Raw genomic sequence first — 22,797 nt, forward strand, 5'->3', positions numbered from 1 at the left:
CGTCTGAGACCAGCCCCCAAAACCACTGATGCAACTTTCTGTCTATAATAAAGCCATTTTGTGGGGATAAAGGCTGGGGATAAACGCTGCATGCCAAGTGGGTGGGCCTATGCCCTCCCAGGCCCACCCATGGCTGAAGTTGGAGACTTTTATCTCCCTCACCAACTTCAAACATCAGCTATCCGAGCAGCTAACCGATCGCTGCAGCTGTACATAGTCTATTGGTAAATAGCCCACCCATTTTCACCTACCTCATTCCCATACTGTTTTTATACTGTTTTTTATTTATTTACTTTTCTGCTCTTTTGCACACCAATATCTCTACCTGTACATGACCATCTGATCATTTATCACTCCAGTGTTAATCTGTAAAATTGTATTATTCGCCTACCTCCTCATGCCTTTTGCACACATTGTATATAGACTGCCCATTTTTTTCTACTGTGTTATTGACTTGTTAATTGTTTACTCCATGTGAAACTCTGTGTTGTCTGTTCACACTGCTATGCTTTATCTTGGCCAGGTCGCAGTTGCAAATGAGAACTTGTTCTCAACTAGCCTACCTGGTTAAATAAACGTTAAATAAAAAAATATATTTAAAAAATGGCTGCACCATTGCCCAGTCATGTGAAATCCATAGATTAGGGTCTAAATAATTTATCTCAATTGACTGATTTATTTTTGGTTCTGCGTGGAACCCTTTGCAGAGGGTTTTTATCTAGAACCTTCTACGTATGTAGGGTTCCATAAAGAAACCCCTGTATATGGTTCTACCTACCTTCTAACAATAATCATTTTATAATCTAAAGGTTCTTCCTAGAACCCTCTTGGAAGGGTTCCACCAGCCTTATTCGCCTTAAAAATGATATCATATATGACAATACATTACATATATCATGAGGCCTTTCTTTGAGGGCCTTTCTTTGGTGTTAGGAATCTCATGGCTTACAGGCCACATCCGGCCTGCAAGTCACATTATGCTGGCTTGCAAAGGGATTTGTAATTCATATTGGAATCCAGCCAAAGTTGGAATATCCAACAGGTTAACATTGTTAATCACCCGTATCCAGAATGACTGCCAGAGTATGGAAGATTTAGTACTGAGACTCAGCAGTGGAAAAAGTACTTAATTTTCATACTTGAGTAAAAGTAAAGATAGAATAGAATAGAAAATGACTCAAGTTTAAGTGAAAGTCACCCAGTAAAATATTACTTCAGTATCAAAAGTAAATATAATTGCTAAAATATACTTTAAGTATCAAAAGTAAAAGTATGAATCATTTCGACTTCCTTACATTAAGCAAACCAGACGGCACATATATTTTTTACATTGACGGATAGCCAGGGCACGCTCCAACACTCAGACATAATTTAGAAATGAAGCATTTGTGTTTAGTGAGTCCGCCAGATCAGAGGCAATAGGGATGACCAGGGATGTTATCATGATAAATAAGTGTGTGAATTGGAATATTTTCCTGTCAAAATGTAATGAGTCATTTTGGGTGTCAGGGTAAATGTATCGAGTAAAAAGTACATACTTTTCTTTAGAAATGTAGTGAAGTAAAAGTAAAAGTTGCTAACAATATAAATAGTAAAGTAAAGATTCACAAATTGACTGAAGTATTACTTTAAAGTATTTTTACTTAAGTACTTTACACTTCTTCTGAGACGACCTGAATCATCTAAACTGGAACAACCATCTCAGTAACTGGCATAATAAATCCAACAGATTGGATTAGTTTAGAAAACAGTATGTTATTTATCACTGTGTTGTCACATTCTGACCTTAGTTCTTTTATTATGTCTTTGTTTTAGTATGGTCAGGGCATGAGTTGGGTGGGTTGTCTACCAGAGCTGCCAGAGTCTCCCGTCTGTCCGGAGCTGCCAGTCTCCCGTCTATCCGGAGCTGCCAGAGTCTCCCGTCTGTCCAGAGCTGCCAGAGTCTCCCGTCTGTCCGGAGCTGCCAGAGTCTCCGTCTGTCCGGAGCTGCCAGAACCGCCCTTCACTCCGGAGCTGCCGGAGTCTCCCGCCTGTCCGGTCTATGTTAGTTTTTCTATGATTTGCTATTTCTGTGTTTGGCCTGGTATGGTTCTCAATCAGAGGCAGCTGTCAATCGTTGTCCCTGATTGAGAACCATATTTAGGTAGCCTGTTTTCTATTGTGTTTTGTGGGTGATTATTTTCTATTTTATGTCTTTCCCAGACAGGACTGTTTTCAGTAGTTTCTCTTTGTTATTTTTGTTATTTCCGTGCTCTATAATAAATTCTGTGCTTCCATAATAAATAGGGACACATACCACGCTGCACCTTGGTCCTCACCTTCTTCCACCAACAATGGCCATTACATGTGTAGCATAAAATGTATAAACCAATCAATGTAAATGCAAAAACAGAGATATTAAAGTAAAAAAACTATTCTGTAAATCTCCCTGCAATAGAGCATGATGGGAAATATTGTATATGGTTCTTTGGAGAACACTTCTTGCCTTCCAAATAATCCTTCTTGCCTTCCAAAGAATCATCAAATAACCCTTTCTTCCAAAAAGGGTTCTTCTGATCAAAACGGTTATTGGTAGAACCCTATCCCTCCACAAAGAAACCTTTTGGAGTGGAAGATCCTGTGTGTGTGTGTGTGTGTGTGTGTGTGCTTTTGCTGCTGTGTTTGAATTCCCCCGTTCTGGCCATTTGAGAATCTGTCATTAGAGAAGCCACAACATCAGTTGAGTTCTGTGATTCAGCCCCCATCACACCACTGTTTAGGAATGTTTTGACTTGTATGATGGGACAATTATAGGGTGACAGAAGATGATAAAACATAGGTACAGTAGAAGACAACCCAACTGTGTTTGTATGAGGCCATTTGGTATCTTGAAGTTGGGAGTTAGAAGCTTGAAAATGCAACCTGTGACACACAGAGAGAGAGAGACACAGAGAGAGAGAGACACAGAGGGAGAGACGCAGAGAGAGAGACAGAGAGAGAGAGAGAGAGAGAGAGACACAGAGAGATTCTAACAGGTAGAATAAACCTCTTCAGAATGGCTTGGCTCACAATTTCGTTTTTTTATTCTCGGTAATACCAATCACCCCACTGAAGACATTCTTTAAAAAGTATACTCATCCATAACAGACTTTATATGGGCAAAGAAAACTCGTTGAATAAAAATAAAAGTTTTGCATCTTCCAAAATCTGAGGGGGATTTCAACCTTCCAGACTTGGAATTGTATCAACTCGCCACCCAGGGATTTTACTTGAGACGTAATAGTTCAATTCACTAAAGAGAAACAATGTGTACATATTTAAGATACGCATTCTCATCCCAGAATCTTTTCACGTGTCTATTTTCAAAGGATAAATCTAAGAACAACACCTGGTTCATAGTTAAGAACACTATACCAATGTGGAAGAAAAATAAACAAATTATACAAGAACCAATACCATTCCCGAAAAACACCCTATGGAACAATCCTTGTATAGCTTTTCAGAATTCACAAAATGGCTTCATAGAAACATTAACGACTTGGTCATTTAAAGTAAACTAAAAGTAATACATTTACTTCCATGACAGAATTCAAAAGCAATTTTTGGATTGGCCAACGTACAAATATATGCAACTTAAAAGCTTCATTTCACAAAAGGTCCATTTGAAAGCTTTTGGACACCAGAATAATCTGGAGGGAGTCCTATTTGAGTCAGAAAAGGATGTGCATTTGATAGGTAAGATATACAAAACCTTGCAGATAGCCTATCTAACTGACAATATATTAAAAAATAAATGAACTATTGAAACAGAACTGACATTGGCACACGATGGAGGAAATGTTGGAACATAACTCACAAAATTACAGTGAATGAAAATGCACGCTCAATCCTGTATAAACTAATGTATAGGATTGATTATACAAGGGACAAAATGTACTTATTCAACAGCACAACATCAGAATTGTCATGCAGGTGAAAGAGGACCCAAACGCGACTTAACAGAAACAGAGTTTATTAATGTTCAAAACGGAATAACTGAAATCCTCTAGATTTGTAGAGGGGAAAACAACTGGAGAAGCGGCCACAGACTGCAGGTCGCTTCGGGTAGGCGCAGGCCGTAGTCGACTGAGACACCTGCTCACACGCAGCGTCTGAAGAAGGCACAAAACACGACAGGACAGGGTGATACACAATCACGGCAAAAAACACGACAGGACAGGGCGAAACGCAATCACAGCATGGAATACAAAACAAGGAACCGACGGCACAGGAACGGAACACAAAGGAATAAATAGGGACTCTAATCAGGGGAAAGGATCGGGAACAGGTGTGGGAAGACTAAATGATGATTAGGGGAATAGGAACAGCTGGGAGCAGGAACGGAACGATAGAGAGAAGAGAGAGCGAGAGAGTGAGAGAGGGAGGGGGAGAGAGAGGGCTAGAAGGAGGGAAAGAACCAAATAAGACCAGCAGAGGGAAACGAATAGAATGGGAAGCACAGGGACAAGACAAGATAATAAATGACAAACATGACAGTACCCCCACTCACCGAGCGCCTCCTGGCGCTCTCGAGGAGGAACACTGGCGGCAACGGAGGAAATCATAGATCAAACGGTCCAGCACGTCCCGAGAAAGAACCCAACTCCTCTCCTCAGGACCGTAACGAAAACGATAAAAAGGGAAACTAGGGTACTACTCTAAAAAAAAAAATGAGAACTAGGGACAGACTGAGACACAGCAAGGGCAGGGACAAGAACAGGAGAGATGCGATGGCAGGGAACAGACTGAGACCCAGCAAGACCAGGAGCAGAAGCAGAAAAATTACCAGACTTCTTCTGCGCGCAGTCTGAACACGCAGCCACGAAACGGCGCGTGTCACGCTCCTGAGTCGGCCACCAAAAGCGCTGGCGAATAGACGCAAGAGTGCCTCGAACACCGGGATGACCAGCTAACTTGGCAGAGTGAGCCCACTGAAGAACAGCCAGACGAGTGGAAACAGGAACGAAAAGGAGGTTACTAGGACAAGCGCGCGGCGACGCAGTGTGCGTGAGTGCTTGCTTAACCTGTCTTTCAATTCCCCAGACTGTCAACCCGACAACACGCCCATAAGGAAGAATCCCCTCGGGATCAGTAGAAGCCACAGAAGAACTAAACAGACGGAATAAGGCATCAGGCTTGGTGTTCTTGCTACCCGGACGGTAAGAAATCACAAACTCGAAACGAGCGAAAAACAACGCCCAACGAGCTTGACGGGCATTAAGTCGTTTGGCAGAACGGATGTACTCAAGGTTCTTATGGTCTGTCCAAACGACAAAAGGAACGGTCGCCCCCTCCAACCACTGTCGCCATTCGCCTAGGGCTAAGCGGATGGCGAGCAGTTCACGGTTACCCACATCATAGTTGCGCTCAGATGGCGACAGGCGATGAGAAAAATAAGCGCACGGATGAACCTTATCGTCAGACTGGAAGCGCTGGGATAGAATGGCTCCCACGCCTACCTCTGAAGGCCAACCTCGACAATGAATTGTCTAGTGACGTCAGGAGTAACGAGGATAGGAGCGGACGTAAAACGTTCTTTTAGAAGAACAAAGCTCCCTGGGCGGAACCGGACCACTTAAAACACGTCTTGACAGAAGTAAGAGCTGTGAGAGGGGCAGCAACTTGACCGAAATTACGAATGAAACGCCGATAGAAATTAGCGAAACCTAAAAAGCGCTGCAACTCGACACGTGACCTTGGAACGGGCCAATCACTGACAGCTTGGACCTTAGCGGAATCCATCTGAATGCCTTCAGCGGAAATAACGGAACCGAGAAAAGTAACGGAGGAGACATGAAAAGAGCACTTCTCAGCCTTTACGTAGAGACAATTCTCTAAAAGGCGCTGTAGAACACGTCGAACGTGCTGAACATGAATCTCGAGTGACGGAGAAAAAATCAGGATATCGTCAAGATAGACAAAAACAAAAATGTTCAGCATGTCTCTCAGAACATCATTAACTAATGCCTGAAAAACAGCTGGCGCATTGGCGAGACCGAACGGCAGAACCCGGTACTCAAAATGCCCTAACGGAGTGTTAAACGCCGTTTTCCACTCGTCCCCCTCTCTGATGCGCACGAGATGGTAAGCGTTACGAAGGTCCAACTTAGTAAAGCACCTGGCTCCCTGCAGAATCTCGAAGGCTGATGACATAAGGGGAAGCGGATAACGATTCTTAACCGTTATGTCATTCAGCCTCGATAATCCACGCAGGGGCGCAGAGTACCGTCCTTCTTCTTAACAAAAAGAACCCCGCCCCGGCCGGAGAAGAAGAAGGCACTATGGTACCGGCGTCAAGAGACACAGACAAATAATCCTCGAGAGCCTTACGTTCGGGAGCCGACAGAGAGTATAGTCTACCTCGAGGAGGCGTGGTCCCTGGAAGGAGATCAATACTACAATCATACGACCGGTGAGGAGGAAGGGAGTTGGCTCGGGACCGACTGAAGACCGTGCGCAGATCATGATATTCCTCCGGCACTCCTGTCAAATCGCCAGGTTCCTCCTGAGAAGTAGGGAGAGAAGAAACGGGAGGGATGGCAGACATTAAACACTTCACATGACAAGAAACGTTCCAGGATAGGATAGAATTACTAGACCAATTAATAGAAGGATTATGACATACTAGCCAGGGATGACCCAAAACAACAGGTGTAAACGGTGAACGGAAAATCAAAAAAGAAATAGTCTCACTGTGGTTACCAGATACTGTGAGAGTTAAAGGTAGTGTCTCAAATTTGATACTGGGAAGATGACTACCATCTAAGGCAAACATGGGCGTAGGCTTGTCTAACGGTCTGAAAGGAATGTTATGTTTCCGAACCCATGCTTCGTCCATGAAACAACCCTCAGCCCCAGAGTCAATCAAGGCACTGCATGTAGCACCCGAACCGGTCCAGCGTAGATGGACCGACATAGTAGTACAAGATCTAGATGAAGGGACCTGAGTAGTAGCGCCCACCAGTAGCCCTCCGCTTACTGATGGGCTCTGGCCTCTTACTGGACATGAATTAACAAAATGTCCAGCAACTCCGCAATAGAGGCACAGGCGGTTGGTGATCCTCCGTTCCCTCTCCTTAGTCGAGATGCGAATCCTCCCAGCTGCATGGGCTCAGTCTCAAAGCCAGAGGAGGGAGATGGTTGCGATGCGGAGCAGGGAAACACCGTTGATGCGAGCTCTCTTCCACGAGCCCGGTGACGAAGATCTACCCGTCGTTCTATGCGGATGGCGAGAGCAATCAAAGAGTCCACATCTGAAGGAACCTCCCGGGAGAGAATCTCATCCTTAACCACTGCGTGGAGTCCCTCCAGAAAACGAGCGAGCAGCGCCGGCTCGTTCCACTCACTAGAGGCAGCAAGAGTGCGAAACTCAATGGAATAATCCGTTATGGACCGTTCACCTTGGCATAAGGAAGCCAGGGCCCTAGAAGCCTCCCCACCAAAAACTGAACGGTCAAAACCCGAATCATCTCCTCTTTAAAGTTCTGGAATTTGTTAGAGCAATCAGCCCTTGCCTCCCAGATAGCTGTGCCCCATTCTCGAGCCCGGCCAGTAAGGAGTGAAATGACGTAAGCAACTCGAGCTCTCTCTAGAGTATGTGTTGGGTTGAGAGAGAACACAATCTCACACTGCGTGAGAAAGGAGCGGCACTCAGTGGGCTGCCCGGAGTAGCAAGGTGGGTTATTAACCCTAGGTTCTGGAGGCTCGGCAGGCCAGGAAGTAACAGGTGGCACGAGACGTAGATTCTGGAACTGTCCAGAGAGGTCGGAAACCTGAGCGGCCAGGTTCTCCACGGCATGGCGAGCAGCAGACAATTCCTGCTCGTGTCTGCCGAGCATGGCTCCTTGATCTTGACGGCAGTGTAAACAGCGTCTGAAGTCGCTGGGTCCATTCCTTGGTCGGTTCCTTCTGTCATGCAGGTGAAAGAGGACCCAAACGCGACTTAACAGAAACAGAGTTTATTAATGTTCAAAACGGAATAACTGAAATCCTCTAGATTTGTAGAGGGGAAAACAACTGGAGAAGCGGCCACAGACTGCAGGTCGCCGGGTAGGCGCAGGCCGTAGTCGACTGAGACACCTGCTCACACGCAGCGTCTGAAGAAGGCACAAACACGACAGGACAGGGTGATACACAATCACGGCAAAAAACACGACAGGACAGGGCGAAACGCAATCACAGCATGGAATACAAAACAAGGAACCGACGGCACAGGAACGGAACACAAAGGAATAAATAGGGACTCTAATCAGGGGAAAGGATCGGGAACAGGTGTGGGAAGACTAAATGATGATTAGGGGAATAGGAACAGCTGGGAGCAGGAACGGAACGATAGAGAGAAGAGAGAGCGAGAGAGTGAGAGAGGGAGGGGGAGAGAGAGGGCTAGAAGGAGGGAAAGAACCAAATAAGACCAGCAGAGGGAAACGAATAGAATGGGAAGCACAGGGACAAGACAAGATAATAAATGACAAACATGACAAGAATCATGTCTTTAGTGTAAAACTAACAATGACTCAGTAATCCATGCCTTCTGGGAATGCTATAAAGCCCCAAGGTTATGGGCGGAGTTACAAGGTCAGCAGTCAGAAGTTATACAATGTAAATGTACTTCTAATCCATCTGTCTACATATTTCAAGACATGGCATATGAGGGTGCAGTGAGATACCCGATGGGTTGGACAATACTTTTCTCGTCAATCATTTTGAAAAAACGTATACTTAAAAACTGGAACTCAACCAATCCTCCATCGTTAACATAATGGAAAAGTAAAATGCTTTAATGGGCAACAGAGAGAAACAAAATGGTGCAGTTTGAGGCAATGTGGCGGAGAATGATGCGGGCTCTGGTGATGGGGGTGTGAGCAGGTGGGTCTGGGCAGGTGTGATATCATTGCTGTTTGTGTGTCAGTATGTTATCGTTTGTATGTGTATGTTTTGTAATGTTTGTAGCAAAAAAAACATCTCTGAAGCTTCAAGCTAGCTAGGCCTTATTCCTTCACCTTTCTCTGTTTGAGTGTGACATACAGTAAAGTAGTGTAACAGTATAGCTTCAGTCCCTCTCCTCTCCTCGCCTCGAACCAGGGACCCTCTGCACAAATCGACAACAGCCACCCTCGAAGCATCATTCCACAAAAGCCGCGGCCCTTCAGATCAAGGGGAACAACTACTTCAAGGGCTCAGAGAGAGAGACGTAACCGATTGAAACGCTATTAGCGCGCACCCCACTAACTAGCTAACCATTTCACATCAGTTACACTCACCCCCCTTTTGACCTCCTCCTTTATCCGCAGCAACCAGTGATCCGGGTCAAGAGCATCAATGTAAAAGTTTACCTTCCATCCCTACCAGGGCTCAAACCAGCCACCCTCGAAGCATCATTACCCATCGCTCCACAAGAGCCCTTTCAGAGCAAGGGAAACAACTACTTCAAGGTCTCCGAGTGTGTGAAGTCACCGATTGAAACGCTATTAGCGCGCACCCATCTAACTAGCTAGCCATTTCACATTGGTTACATTAGCCTGGGGAGTCTCTTCAGACAGCTTCATTTCATCCACATGCCAACACTTAAGTCACACTGACTCACTGCCTACATTAACGCATTTCTGTAACTTTACTCCAAAACTTGTGCAGTTAGCTATTGCAACTCTATATTACAGTATAGTACTGTATAGAGCAATGCATTATGGGAGCTCAATGGCATTTTGCTAAACTGCTGTAAAATTACAACAATTGCAATTTTACCATAAAGTACTGTATTATGGTGCATTGTGAGAAAAAATTTTGAGAAATGGGCATCAAATGAATCTCTGGCTCATTAACATATTTCAAGGCATGCCTTGTAAGAAGCCATATGTGTTGCACCCATTAGTGAGAATGCTGTACCCCACAGAATATAGTACCATACATGTTTATACTGTAAATCTACCTAAATGTGCTTTACTGAATATAATATTGACTGTAATTTATTGTAATTCAGTACCACCACACAGAATGCAATAATGTAATATTGTGATTTTGGAATCTAAAAGCCTTTTCCTGTGAATCTACACCAATTCTGTCATGTTTTGTCATTTATTATCTTGTCTTGTCCCTGTGCTTCCCATTCTATTCGTTTCCCTCTGTTGGTCTTATTAGGTTCTTTCCCTCTTTCTATCCCTCTCTCTCCCCCCTCCCTCTCTCACTCTCTCGCTCTCTCTTCTCTCTATCGTTCCGTTCCTGCTCCCAGCTGTTCCTATTCCCCCTAATCATCATTTAGTCTTCCCACACCTGTTCCCGATCCTTTTCCCTGATTAGAGTCCCTATTTCACTCCTTGTTTCCCGTACCTGCCCTGTCGGATCCTCATTTATAATTCACCGTGCTGTGTCTATGTTTTGCCCTGTCGTGTCGTGTTTCCCTCAGATGCTGCGTGGTGAGCAGGTGTCTGAGTCTGCTAGGTTCAAGTGCCTTCCCGAGGCAACCTGCAGTTCTCGATCAAGTCTCCAGTCCGTTCTCGTCTTTACGTGTAGTATTATGCTTTTTGTTTTGTAAAGTTTATTCTGGATTAAATACTCTGTTTTCGCCAAGTCGCTTTTGGGTCCTCATTCACCTGCATGACAGAAGGATCCGACCAAGGAATGGACCCAGCGACTACAGACGCTCGTAACACTGCCGTCGAGATCCAAGGAGCCATGCTCGGCAGACACGAGCAGGAATTGTCTGCTGCTCGCCATGCCGTGAGAGCCTGGCCGCTCAGGTTTCCGACCTCTCTGGACAGTTCCAGAGTCTTCGTCTCGTGCCACCTGTTACTTCCTGGCCTGCCGAGCCTCCAGAACCTAGGGTTAATAACCCACCTTGCTACTCCGGGCAGCCCACTGAGTGCTGCTCCTTTCTCACCCAGTGTGAGATTGTGTTCTCTCTCCAACCCAACACATACTCTAGAGAGAGAGCTCGGGTTGCTTACGTCATTTCACTCCTTACTGGCCGGGCCCGAGAGTGGGGCACAGCTATCTGGGAGGCAAGGGCTGATTGTTCTAACAATTACCAGAACTTTAAAGAGGAGATGATTCGGGTTTTTGACCGTTCAGTTTTTGGTGGGGAGGCTTCTAGGGTCCTGGCTTCCCTATGCCAAGGTGATCGATCCATAACGGATTACTCTATAGAGTTTCGTACTCTTGCTGCCTCTAGTGACTGGAACGAGCCGGCGCTGCTCGCTCGTTTTCTGGAGGGACTCCACACAGTGGTCAAAGATGAGATTCTCTCTCGGGAGGTTCCTTCCAGTGTGGACTCTTTGATTGCTCTCGCCATCCGCATAGAACGACGGGTAGATCTTCGTCACCAGGCTCGTGGAAGAGAGCTCGCATCAACGGTGTTTCCCTGCTCCGCATCGCAACCATCTCCCTCCTCTGGCTCTGAGACTGAGCCCATGCAGCTGGGAGGGATTCGCATCTCGATTAAGGAGAGGGAACGGAGGATCACCAACCGCCTGTGCCTCTATTGCGGATTTGATGGACATTTTGTTAATTCATGTCCAGTAAGAGGCCAGAGCCCATCAGTAAGCGGAGGGCTACTGGTGAGCGCTACTACTCAGGTCTCTTCATCTAGATCTTGTACTACTATGTCGGTCCATCTACGCTGGACCGGTTCGGTGCTACATGCAGTGCCTTGATTGACTCTGGGGCTGAGGGTTGTTTCATGGACGAAGCATGGGTTCGGAAACATAACATTCCTTTCAGACAGTTAGACAAGCCTACGCCCATGTTTGCCTTAGATGGTAGTCATCTTCCCAGTATCAGATTTGAGACACTACCTTTAACTCTCACAGTATCTGGTAACCACAGTGAGACTATTTCTTTTTTGATTTTTCGTTCACCTTTCACACCTGTTGTTTTGGGTCATCCCTGGCTAGTATGTCATAATCCTTCTATTAATTGGTCTTGTAATTCTATCCTATCCTGGAACGTATCTTGTCATGTGAAGTGCTTAATGTCTGCCATCCTCCCATTTCTTCTGTCCCCACTTCTCAGGAGGAACCTGGCGATTTGACAGGAGTGCCGGAGGAATATCATGATCTGCGCACGGTCTTCAGTCGGTCCCGAGCCAACTCCCTTCCTCCTCACCGGTCGTATGATTGTAGTATTGATCTCCTTCCGGGGACCACTCCTCCTCGGGGTAGACTATACTCTCTGTCGGCTCCCGAACGTAAGGCTCTCGAGGATTATTTATCTGTGTCTCTTGACGCCGGTACCATAGTGCCTTCTTCCTCTCCGGCCGGGGCGGGGTTCTTTTTTGTTAAGAAGAAGGACGGTACTCTGCGCCCTGCGTGGATTATCGAGGGCTGAATGACATAACGGTTAAGAATCGTTATCCGCTTCCCCTTATGTCATCAGCCTTCGAGATTCTGCAGGGAGCCAGGTGCTTTACTAAGTTGGACCTTCGTAACGCTTACCATCTCGTGCGCATCAGAGAGGGGGACGAGTGGAAAACGGCGTTTAACACTCCGTTAGGGCATTTTGAGTACCGGGTTCTGCCGTTTGGTCTCGCCAATGCGCCAGCTGTTTTTCAGGCATTAGTTAATGATGTTCTGAGAGACATGCTGAACATCTTTGTTTTTGTCTATCTTGACGATATCCTGATTTTTTCACCGTCACTCAAGATTCATGTTCAGCACGTTCGACGTGTTCTACAGCGCCTTTTAGAGAATTGTCTCTACGTAAAGGCTGAGAAGTGCTCTTTTCATGTCTCCTCCGTTACTTTTCTCGGTTCCGTTATTTCCGCTGAAGGCATTCAGATGGATTCCGCTAAGGTCCAAGCTGTCAGTGATTGGCCCGTTCCAAGGTCACGTGTCGAGTTGCAGCGCTTTTTAGGTTTCGCTAATTTCTATCGGCGTTTCATTCGTAATTTCGGTCAGGTTGCTGCCCCTCTCACAGCTCTTACTTCTGTCAAGACGTGTTTTAAGTGGTCCGGTTCCGCCCAGGGAGCTTTTGATCTTCTAAAAGAACGTTTTACGTCCGCTCCTATCCTCGTTACTCCTGACGTCACTAGACAATTCATTGTCGAGGTTGACGCTTCAGAGGTAGGCGTGGGAGCCATTCTATCCCAGCGCTTCCAGTCTGACGATAAGGTTCATCCTTGCGCTTATTTTTCTCATCGCCTGTCGCCATCTGAGCGCAACTATGATGTGGGTAACCGTGAACTGCTCGCCATCCGCTTAGCCCTAGGCGAATGGCGACAGTGGTTGGAGGGGGCGACCGTTCCTTTTGTCGTTTGGACAGACCATAAGAACCTTGAGTACATCCGTTCTGCCAAACGACTTAATGCCCGTCAAGCTCGTTGGGCGTTGTTTTTCGCTCGTTTCGAGTTTGTGATTTCTTACCGTCCGGGTAGCAAGAACACCAAGCCTGATGCCTTATCCCGTCTGTTTAGTTCTTCTGTGGCTTCTACTGATCCCGAGGGGATTCTTCCTTATGGGCGTGTTGTCGGGTTGACAGTCTGGGGAATTGAAAGACAGGTTAAGCAAGCACTCACGCACACTGCATCGCCGAGCGCTTGTCCTAGTAACCTCCTTTTCGTTCCTGTTTCCACTCGTCTGGCTGTTCTTCAGTGGGCTCACTCTGCCAAGTTAGCTGGTCATCCCGGTGTTCGAGGCACTCTTGCGTCTATTCGCCAGCGCTTTTGGTGGCCGACTCAGGAGCGTGACACGCGCCGTTTCGTGGCTGCTTGTTCGGACTGCGCGCAGACTAAGTCGGGTAACTCTCCTCCTGCCGGTCGTCTCAGACCGCTCCCCATTCCTTCTCGACCATGGTCTCACATCGCCCTAGACTTCATTACCGGTCTGCCTTTGTCTGCGGGGAAGACTGTGATTCTTACGGTTGTCGATAGGTTCTCTAAGGCGGCACATTTCATTCCCCTCGCTAAACTTCCTTCCGCTAAGGAGACGGCACAAATCATTATCGAGAATGTGTTCAGAATTCATGGCCTCCCGTTAGACGCCGTTTCAGACAGAGGCCCGCAATTCACGTCACAGTTTTGGAGGGAGTTCTGTCGTTTGATTGGTGCGTCCGTCAGTCTCTCTTCCGGGTTTCATCCCCAGTCTAACGGTCAAGCAGAGAGGGCCAATCAGACGATTGGTCGCATACTACGCAGCCTTTCTTTCAGAAACCCTGCGTCTTGGGCAGAACAGCTCCCCTGGGCAGAATACGCTCACAACTCGCTTCCTTCGTCTGCTACCGGGTTATCTCCGTTTCAGAGTAGTCTGGATTATCAGCCTCCTCTATTCTCTTCCCAGCTTGCCGAGTCCAGCGTTCCCTCCGCTCAAGCGTTTGTCCAACGTTGTGAGCGCACCTGGAGGAGGGTGAGGTCTGCACTTTGCCGCTACAGGGCACAGACTGTGAGAGCCGCCAATAAACGCAGGATTAAGAGTCCTAGGTATTGTTGCGGCCAGAGAGTGTGGCTTTCCACTCGCAACCTTCCTCTTACGACAGCTTCTCGTAAGTTGACTCCGCGGTTCATTGGTCCGTTCCGTGTCTCCCAGGTCGTCAATCCTGTCGCTGTGCGACTGCTTCTTCCGCGACATCTTCGTCGCGTCCATCCTGTCTTCCATGTCTCCTGTGTTAAGCCCTTTCTTCGCACCCCCGTTCGTCTTCCCTCCCCCCTCCCGTCCTTGTCGAGAGCGCACCTATTTACAAGGTACATAAGATCATGGACATGCGTTCTCGGGGACGGGGTCACCAATACTTAGTGGATTGGGAGGGTTACGGTCCTGAGGAGAGGAGTTGGGTTCCGTCTCGGGACGTGCTGGACCGTTCACTCATTGAGGATTTCCTCCGTTGCCGCCAGGATTCCTCCTCGAGTGCGCCAGGAGGCGCTCGGTGAGTGGGGGGTACTGTCATGTTTTGTCATTTATTATCTTGTCTTGTCCCTGTGCTTCCCATTCTATTCGTTTCCCTCTGCTGGTCTTATTAGGTTCTTTCCCTCTTTCTATCCCCTCTCTCCCCTCCCTCTCTCACTCTCTCGCTCTCTCTTCTCTCTATCGTTCCGTTCCTGCTCCCAGCTGTTCCTATTCCCCTAATCATCATTTAGTCTTCCCACACCTGTTCCCGATCCTTTTCCCTGATTAGAGTCCCTATTTCACTCCTTGTTTCCGTACCTGCCCTGTCGGATCCTCATTTATAATTCACCGTGCTGTGTCTATGTTTTGCCCTGTCGTGTCGTGTTTCCCTCAGATGCTGCGTGGTGAGCAGGTGTCTGAGTCTGCTAGGTTCAAGTGCCTTCCCGAGGCAACCTGCAGTTCTCGATCAAGTCTCCAGTCCGTTCTCGTCTTTACGTGTAGTATTATGCTTTTTGTTTTGTAAAGTTTATTCTGGATTAAATACTCTGTTTTCGCCAAGTCGCTTTTGGGTCCTCATTCACCTGCATGACAAATTCACTAGCTATTGTGTGGCCAGTATTATACTGCAATTCAGATCCACCCCACAGAATACAGTACCATACTATACATTTGGAGTGCCAAAAACCTTTTGTGGATGCATGGTCTTGTTTTGCTCATTAACACATTTGAAGGTGTGCCTTTTAAGAGGCTTTACTTGTTGAAACCATTAGTGCTGTACCAACCTGAGTGGGAAAGGGGGTCACTTCTTCAGAACCTGCTCCAGTTTCTACGCTGGCAGGACAAGGGCCAACGCCACCATCCCATATCCCTACCCCCTTCACCAGACAACAACAATGACCCAGACCTTTCCACATAGCCACCCAACCCACCACCCACGATGTCTCAGAAACAGCTTCCACCTTCGCACCTCCAACAAATCCCTTCCTTTCCACCTACACCCCCTCCAAACCCCTGGTCAAATGGGAGCTGGTTTCGAGAGAGGCCATACCACCGGAAGACCCCCGACCTCACAAATCCAGTTCTTAGACGACGACGTTGACCCAAACTGGACAAAAATGACCGAACGAAGAAGACCAGAAAAACAACAGACCAACAAGCGACCACCCCAGAACCCAAACCCAGAAGCCAGAAAACACGACCTGCCAAACCCCCTATCCCCTCAGAGAAACCGTCTCCCTCCCCGTCCATTACTTCTTCTGATTGCTCCTCCCTGCCCCTTACTGTCCCCTGATTCCCCACTCCCACCACCAACTGCTCCTGACCCACCTGCCATAACTCCTACTATTCCTGACTACTCCCCCTGCCCCTAAGCGACCCAGATCCACACCACTTAGCCCTCCATGCCCCTGGTCCCGCACAGTAGCACTCCAGCCTCAGTCTAGACCGCCTGGACCCTCTCAGCCATTTTCACCACCCCATTCCCCACATGGATTACAATGAGATTGCAATGCCTATCCTCCATATTGTGTGTTTAATAAAAATGTAAATAAAACATTTGTGAGCATCTTTTAGAGGCCGTTTTATGGGAGACTGCCCCCCGACTGGACCAGCCATATGACACCTTGTACAAAAGGCCACCACATTCCAGGCATTCTCTGAAAGTGTACACACACAACACATCTCACTTGAAGAGTTGTCACCTGGATGTACACTGATTTGGAAGATATTATGCAAATGTGAAAATTACACTTTTTTAAGAGACGTTGGTTGCTGAGAGATTTTTCCACATTTGTTCCAATTCAAGTAGTGTGCTTTGCCAAATGAAAGCCAATGAAATTCATACAAGTTACAACGACAGATGCTACCTTCTATTCTTCCTAAATTATTATCAGGACAAACTTTTTGTTTAAATCAGTCAACACTCAAGCTACAACCATGTCAACGAATGGTAAATCACATGAATTGTAAGAGAGTAGTGTTATTGTAAAACGTGTTCCGAATGTAGATGTCATTGTGCTCTAAATATACGAGTCCCGTTCCTCGAGCATGGCTGAAGATCTATGCCAGTGTCAAAGGATCAGCACCTCTCCGACCCTGCGCGCTCCAGTTGCCATGCGTGTCACAGGGACAGCTGGAGCAGGTGCATATCAGTCTTATAATGTACAGCTAATTTTGGAGGATACCTGCAACCCGTATGTATTTGATGTAGCTGTTCGATACAGTTTATACTTCACAGTGTGTCCAAAAGCCTAATTTTCTATGTTATTATTCAAATTATTAGAATGGCTTCACATTAGCTGTAACGGGGGGGGGGGGGAAACAATGTATCCCATTGAATATGAAAACAACATTTATCTCTTCTTGTCCAAAACGTTTTCGCCCCTTCTCAAAATTGGAAGATTTTGTTGGTAAAGGAATCTATGTTTACAATGTTAGGTCTACTCCTGACTCCAGATTGAAGCCAAGGTTTGAAGCAGAAACTTCAGCGCACGGAGAGAGGGCGTAAAACCTTCGCAAAACTTCCTCTATTCCACAGCCAATGGCAAGGCCCGATCTATAAATATAGCCCTCTGATTTGCTTTCCTTTCCTGTTCCTAGCCTGACTGACAGCCTGCAGGAAAACTTTTTTCCTCGGTCTTTAGTTCCAAGGGCTCCAGTGAGATTGAGAGGGGGCAACACTTCTGATCAGAGGCTCAACAGCGCAGGGCAGTTTCTTCAGAGGAGCGAAGAGGAAGAGTGCGCGAGAGAGGGTGCCCCATCCTTCACACAAACTGGAGGAATCCACACTCCAACACTAATGGCTGTTTGAGAAAATAATAATTTCCCCCCTCTCTCTTTCTCTGGGACTTTTGGCTACTAGTTCTCTCCTAATCAGAAATTGTCACAAGTATTTTTTCAGTTGCTCTTGAAAAATTAATCCGCCTTTGCCGTGGACGTCCCTGGCGACCATGGATACCCATATAAGATGGAAAGTAAAACGGAGGATAAAGGACGCGCAAATCACTTTAGCAATAATTCTACTTTTTGTCACATCGCAAGCCAGTTCAGGTAAGATCCCTTTCGGACACCGCAGCCTGAATTTTTTTTGCAGGCTATTGCTGTTTAGCACTTTTTGTTCCGTCGTCTGTTTTAGACAGTAAAATGTTCTCATGTGCAACAAGTCCCTATCATACCCGTGTGTCCCGGTAGCAGCAGCATTTGTACGCCTCTCTAAAAACGTGCTTTGGTTGTCTGGTTTCTGGAATGTGGTCCACATTATTGGTGTCATAAACTGAAATGACCGGGGGCCCAGTTAAGGATTTTAAATGGCACTGGTGCTTGTTCGCATACTTTGTCCTGCATAGTTCTCTCCAGTTTGTTGTCAAAGTTTATCGATTTGTTAAGACCCGCTGCATAGAGGACTTGCAGCGCCAAAGGAGAACTCCTTTTCCATGAACTTGTGCCAAAAGTTCTCTCTCATCCATTCAGATGAATTTCGCTGCCTCCGGCGATGGATTTGTGCACTCTGAAAGATGGGGTCATCTATAGACATCTATAGTGCTACTTTTGATGCACATATTTTTGCACACATTATTAGTGTCTTTAAAACTTTATTGTGTTGGGCGCACATAGGATACACGTTGCCATGGGGTTTGTAGGCCTACTTTATAGATATATAGGGTGTACCTTTTATTCCCTGCCTAGTGTTGAGTTGATCAACCTGGAAACAATGCCCCTATCACTTTTTATGGAACGATATCATCTTTCTTTTTTTAGGCCTACTTTTTATGTAGCATAACTGGAAAAAACATTACGCAGTTTTTGTGGATATGATATCAAAAAGTTAGTAATTGCCTTAGTTTTCGTATATGGCAACATTTTGGCTTAAGTTGCTATTTTAAACTTGACGACAAGGACATCCAACACTGTCCTCCAGATTCCCCACATGAAACAGTAAGTCAAAGGGGTATTTATTTAATGAGAGACAGAATGGAGCTCAGCTCTCGTCAGAGGGCGTGCCCGTCCATCGTCTGAAGTAGCAAGGTGGAGCATATGGATGCACGTGACATACCTCATAACCGCTATAACAGTGCAATGTCTCTGTGAAATCTTCAAGGTTATAAAAAATATATATTAAAAAAAAAAAACATCCCATAAATATTTGTCTGGCAATCCTCCAGCATTCCAGCTGTCTGTTTTATGTGCCCTGTGATGACAAAACAAGGTTATTTATGATCACTTGTAACCTAAAAACTTTTTTTGAAAACAGTGTGCCTGTGAACCTATATGGTTTTGCAATCATGCTGTTTTTATGCTGCTTTTCAACACCCTTATTAGAATGTCAAATCACTTTTGGAAATTAATTGTATGAGTTAGGAATGAATGGGATTCATGATATCCTCATTGGTTTTGGTTTTTGGGTTTGTCAATGGTTATTTGGACATTTGCTTATCAGGGTTAGGCAAAGGCGGTGCTTAAACCGCTTCACCTTGAGTGATTTGTAAGGGGGGCTCTGGCTGAGAGTTTTCCTTATGCGAGGGAGGATACTTAATTTTTTCGCAATATCTAACAGGTATGAATACAGAAGTTAATCACGCAGCTGACCAAATTATGCAAGATTTGACTTCTGGGCTAACAGAGATTACATGTAGCTAGGTGAAGGACGGGGGTCCGAGCCATGGACAGGAGCAGTGGGGTGGGAGTATGAGTCAGGCCAAGGCCTAGTGGCCTGGCCTACATATATTCTTAGCTCACTTGACTGCCTGGCATTGTGCTTACAGTGGATCTCTCAGTCAGTCAACCAGCTGGGTCAACCAGCCAGCCAGTCAGTCAGCCAGTCAAAAGGCTGTTAGATAAACAGATAGCCTAGTCTGTTCTCTCCACATACCTCAAAGGACGAGGCAGAAAAAAAGCACATCTGAGCTTAAGATGCGGCGAGCTGGAGTGGATTCAATTAAATTCCCTATTTGACTGGAATTTGATAACCTAATTTGATTTCCAGTCAACCTAAGTTGCATGGACGTGCACAGACATGTCAGAGTGGTGTGCTAATGATGGAAACAAATTCATATTCATGTGAATTATCAATGCAGACTGATAGTTGATTATTGCCTTTTGGGCTACACAAGGGGTTGGCCTTGAACTTTTTCCCTGTAAAAGAAATGGCCAGGTCTCTCTCTTGAAAAAGAGGTCTTCTGTTTTCAAATCAACCTGGTAAATTAATGGTAAAACAAATTCAAGGGCTGTGGTCTTGTCATTGGTTATATGTGATTGACCGAACCATACCCAGTTCCTAGCAATTAATTATATATACACTAAACGACTGACAGGAGGCGCTGTTTTGAAGCTACCACACCTCCATTATTCTAGAAACCATTTAGGAAACTATATAAATGCATTTACTCATGTCTACATTTGTTTTTGCCAGGTTTATTCTATTCCAGACACCTTAATGCATACCTTTAAATTATATTATGTAAGCTAAACATACGAATAAAAAAATATATATATACTTTTTTCCCATTAAAGTATAGTTTTTAGAAAGTACTAATTTTACTGTCCCCACTACAACAATAAATACTTAAATAGATGTAAATTTGTCCTTGAAACATTAAAAATGATATACTTTAGAATTCCATTCATTCCAAGGGAGTACTGCTTTTCTGAGGAGTGCCAATATGGCAACTCAATGGCCAAAACATAGCATCGACATAACAAGGTTCATATACACCATTAGTTCAGAGTCATGTCAGAATAGCTCCAGATGACTGGAGAGTTGGACTGGAGTTTTACTAGGATTATAGGGCGTTGGACAGAACTCACTATGAAGCTGCTGGCTGCTGGCTTTAATCAACTCTTAAAGACCAACAGAAGAAAACAACCAGAGTTAAATGATTGCCTGTGATGCTGCAACACTTCCTGAAACCAGTATACATGCAAGTATGAGAGAAGTTTTTATAACTCGGTATTGGCTAGCAAGAGCCTTATTTCATTGCTATTGTTGCCAATGTCACCCTAAGCAGTTTTTTATCCAAAAATGTAACCAACAATCATGAAAATATTTATTTTACAGGAAATAAGCATAATACATATTCTAGCTAGATTATCAAGAATAACTTTTAAACTGTAACATACATAGTGTGTAACAGCTGTTGAATTCCACCAGATTACCTGATTAACAGGTTACAGTGCAACAAAACACCCCCGTATCAAGATCAGACAGGTTTCGACTAGGTTTGCACATTTTGGGGAATATTCAGAGGTAGATACTTTCTGTGGGAATTAACCAGAATATATGGGAATTAACGGGAAAAAATGTGAATTACCGGAAATATCTGAAAATTAATACAATTGAAATGTAGATGTTTTTTTTTGCATTTTTGCATATATTTGCCATATCATAAGGAGACAGAAACATACAGTGCCTGACAAAAGTTTTCACCCCCCTTGGTGTTTTTCCTATTTTGTTGCATTACTACTTGTAATTTAAATATATTTTTATTTGGATTTCATGTAATGGACATACACAAAATAGTCCAAATTTGTGAGGTGAAATGATTAAAAATAATAATAATAATAAACAGAAAAGTGTTGCGGACATATGTATTCACCCCCTTTGCTTTGAAGTCCCTAAATTAGATCTGGTGCAACCAATTACATTCAGAAGTCACATAGTTAGTTAATATAAGACCACCTGTGTGCAATCTAAGTGTCACATGATCTGTCACATGATCTCAGTATATATACACCTGTTCTGAAAGGCCCCAGAGTCTGCACCACCACCAAGCAAGCGGCACCACCAAGCAAGTGGCACTATGAAGACCAAGGAGCTCTCCAAACAGGCCAGGGACAAAGTTGTGGAGAAGTACAGATCAGGGTTGGGTTATAAAAATATATACCTGAAACTTTGAACATCCCACAGAGCACTATTAAATCCATTATTAAAAAATGTAAAGAATATGGCACCACAACAAACTTGCCAAAAGAGGGCCTCCCACCAAAACTCACGGACCAGGCAAGGAGGGTATTAATCAGAGAGGCAACAAAGAGACCAAAGATAACCTGAATGAGCTGCAAAGCTCCACAGTGGAGATTGGAGCATCTGTCCATAGGACCACTTTAAGCCATACACTCCACAGAGCTGGGCTTTACTTAAGAGTTGGCTAAAAAAAATAAGCATACATGTTTGGTGTTCGCCAAAAGGCTTGTGGGAGACTCCCCAAACATATGAAAGAAGGTACTCTGGTCAGATTAGACTAAAATGGATCTTTTTGGCCACCAAGGAAACACTGTGTTTGGCACAAACCCAACACCTCTCATCACCCCGAGGACACCATCCTGATGCTGCCACCACCATGCTATGGGGATATTTTTCATTGTCAGGGACTGAGAAACTAATTGACGGAATGATGGATGGCGCTAAATACAGGGAAATTCTTGAGAGAAACCTGTTTCAGTCTTCCAGAGATTTGAGACTGGGACGGAGATTCACCTTCCAGCAGGACAATGACCCTAAGTATACTGCTAAAGCAACACCCGTTTGGTTTAAGGGGAAACATTTAAATGTCTTGGAATGGCCTAGTCGAAGCCCAGACCTCAATCCAATTGAGAATCTGTGGCATGACTTAAAGATTGCTGTACACCAGCAGAATCCATCCAACTTGAAGGAGCTAGAGCAGTTTTGCTTTAAAGATGGGCAAAAGTGCCAGTGGCTAGATGTGCCTAAAGAGAAAATACCCGAAGAGACTTGCAGCTGTAATTGCTGCAAAAGGTGGCTGTAGAAAGTATTGACTTTGGGGGTGGTGAATATTTATGCACGCTCAAGTTTTCTATTTTTTTGTCTTATTAATTTTTTGTTTCACAATAAAACATATTTTGCATCTTTAAAGTGGTAGGCATTTTGTGTAAAGCAAATAATACAACCCCCCCCCAAATCAATGTTAATTCAAGGTTGTAAGACAACAAAATAGGAAAAATGCCAAGGGGGGTGAAT

The 22,797-nt window shown here is 45.1% G+C and overlaps 1 protein-coding gene across 4 annotated transcripts in view; it reads left to right on the forward strand.

The window, feature by feature from the left end:
• Nucleotides 1-17,482: 17,482 nt before the first annotated feature.
• Nucleotides 17,483-22,797, forward strand: part of LOC124006811 (collagen alpha-1(V) chain-like) — a 125,697-nt gene continuing 120,382 nt past the window's right edge. For all 4 annotated transcript variants that reach the window (XM_046316976.1, XM_046316977.1, XM_046316978.1 and 1 more), the window contains exon 1: nucleotides 17,483-17,873. In XM_046316976.1, coding sequence (XP_046172932.1) covers nucleotides 17,774-17,873 — 100 coding nt within the window. In that variant the 5' untranslated portion in view covers nucleotides 17,483-17,773. The remainder of the gene's footprint in view (nucleotides 17,874-22,797) is intronic.

The sequence above is a fragment of the Oncorhynchus gorbuscha genome, linkage group LG20 (genome assembly GCF_021184085.1).
Source record: "Oncorhynchus gorbuscha isolate QuinsamMale2020 ecotype Even-year linkage group LG20, OgorEven_v1.0, whole genome shotgun sequence".
In the NCBI taxonomy this organism is placed as follows: domain Eukaryota; kingdom Metazoa; phylum Chordata; class Actinopteri; order Salmoniformes; family Salmonidae; genus Oncorhynchus; species Oncorhynchus gorbuscha.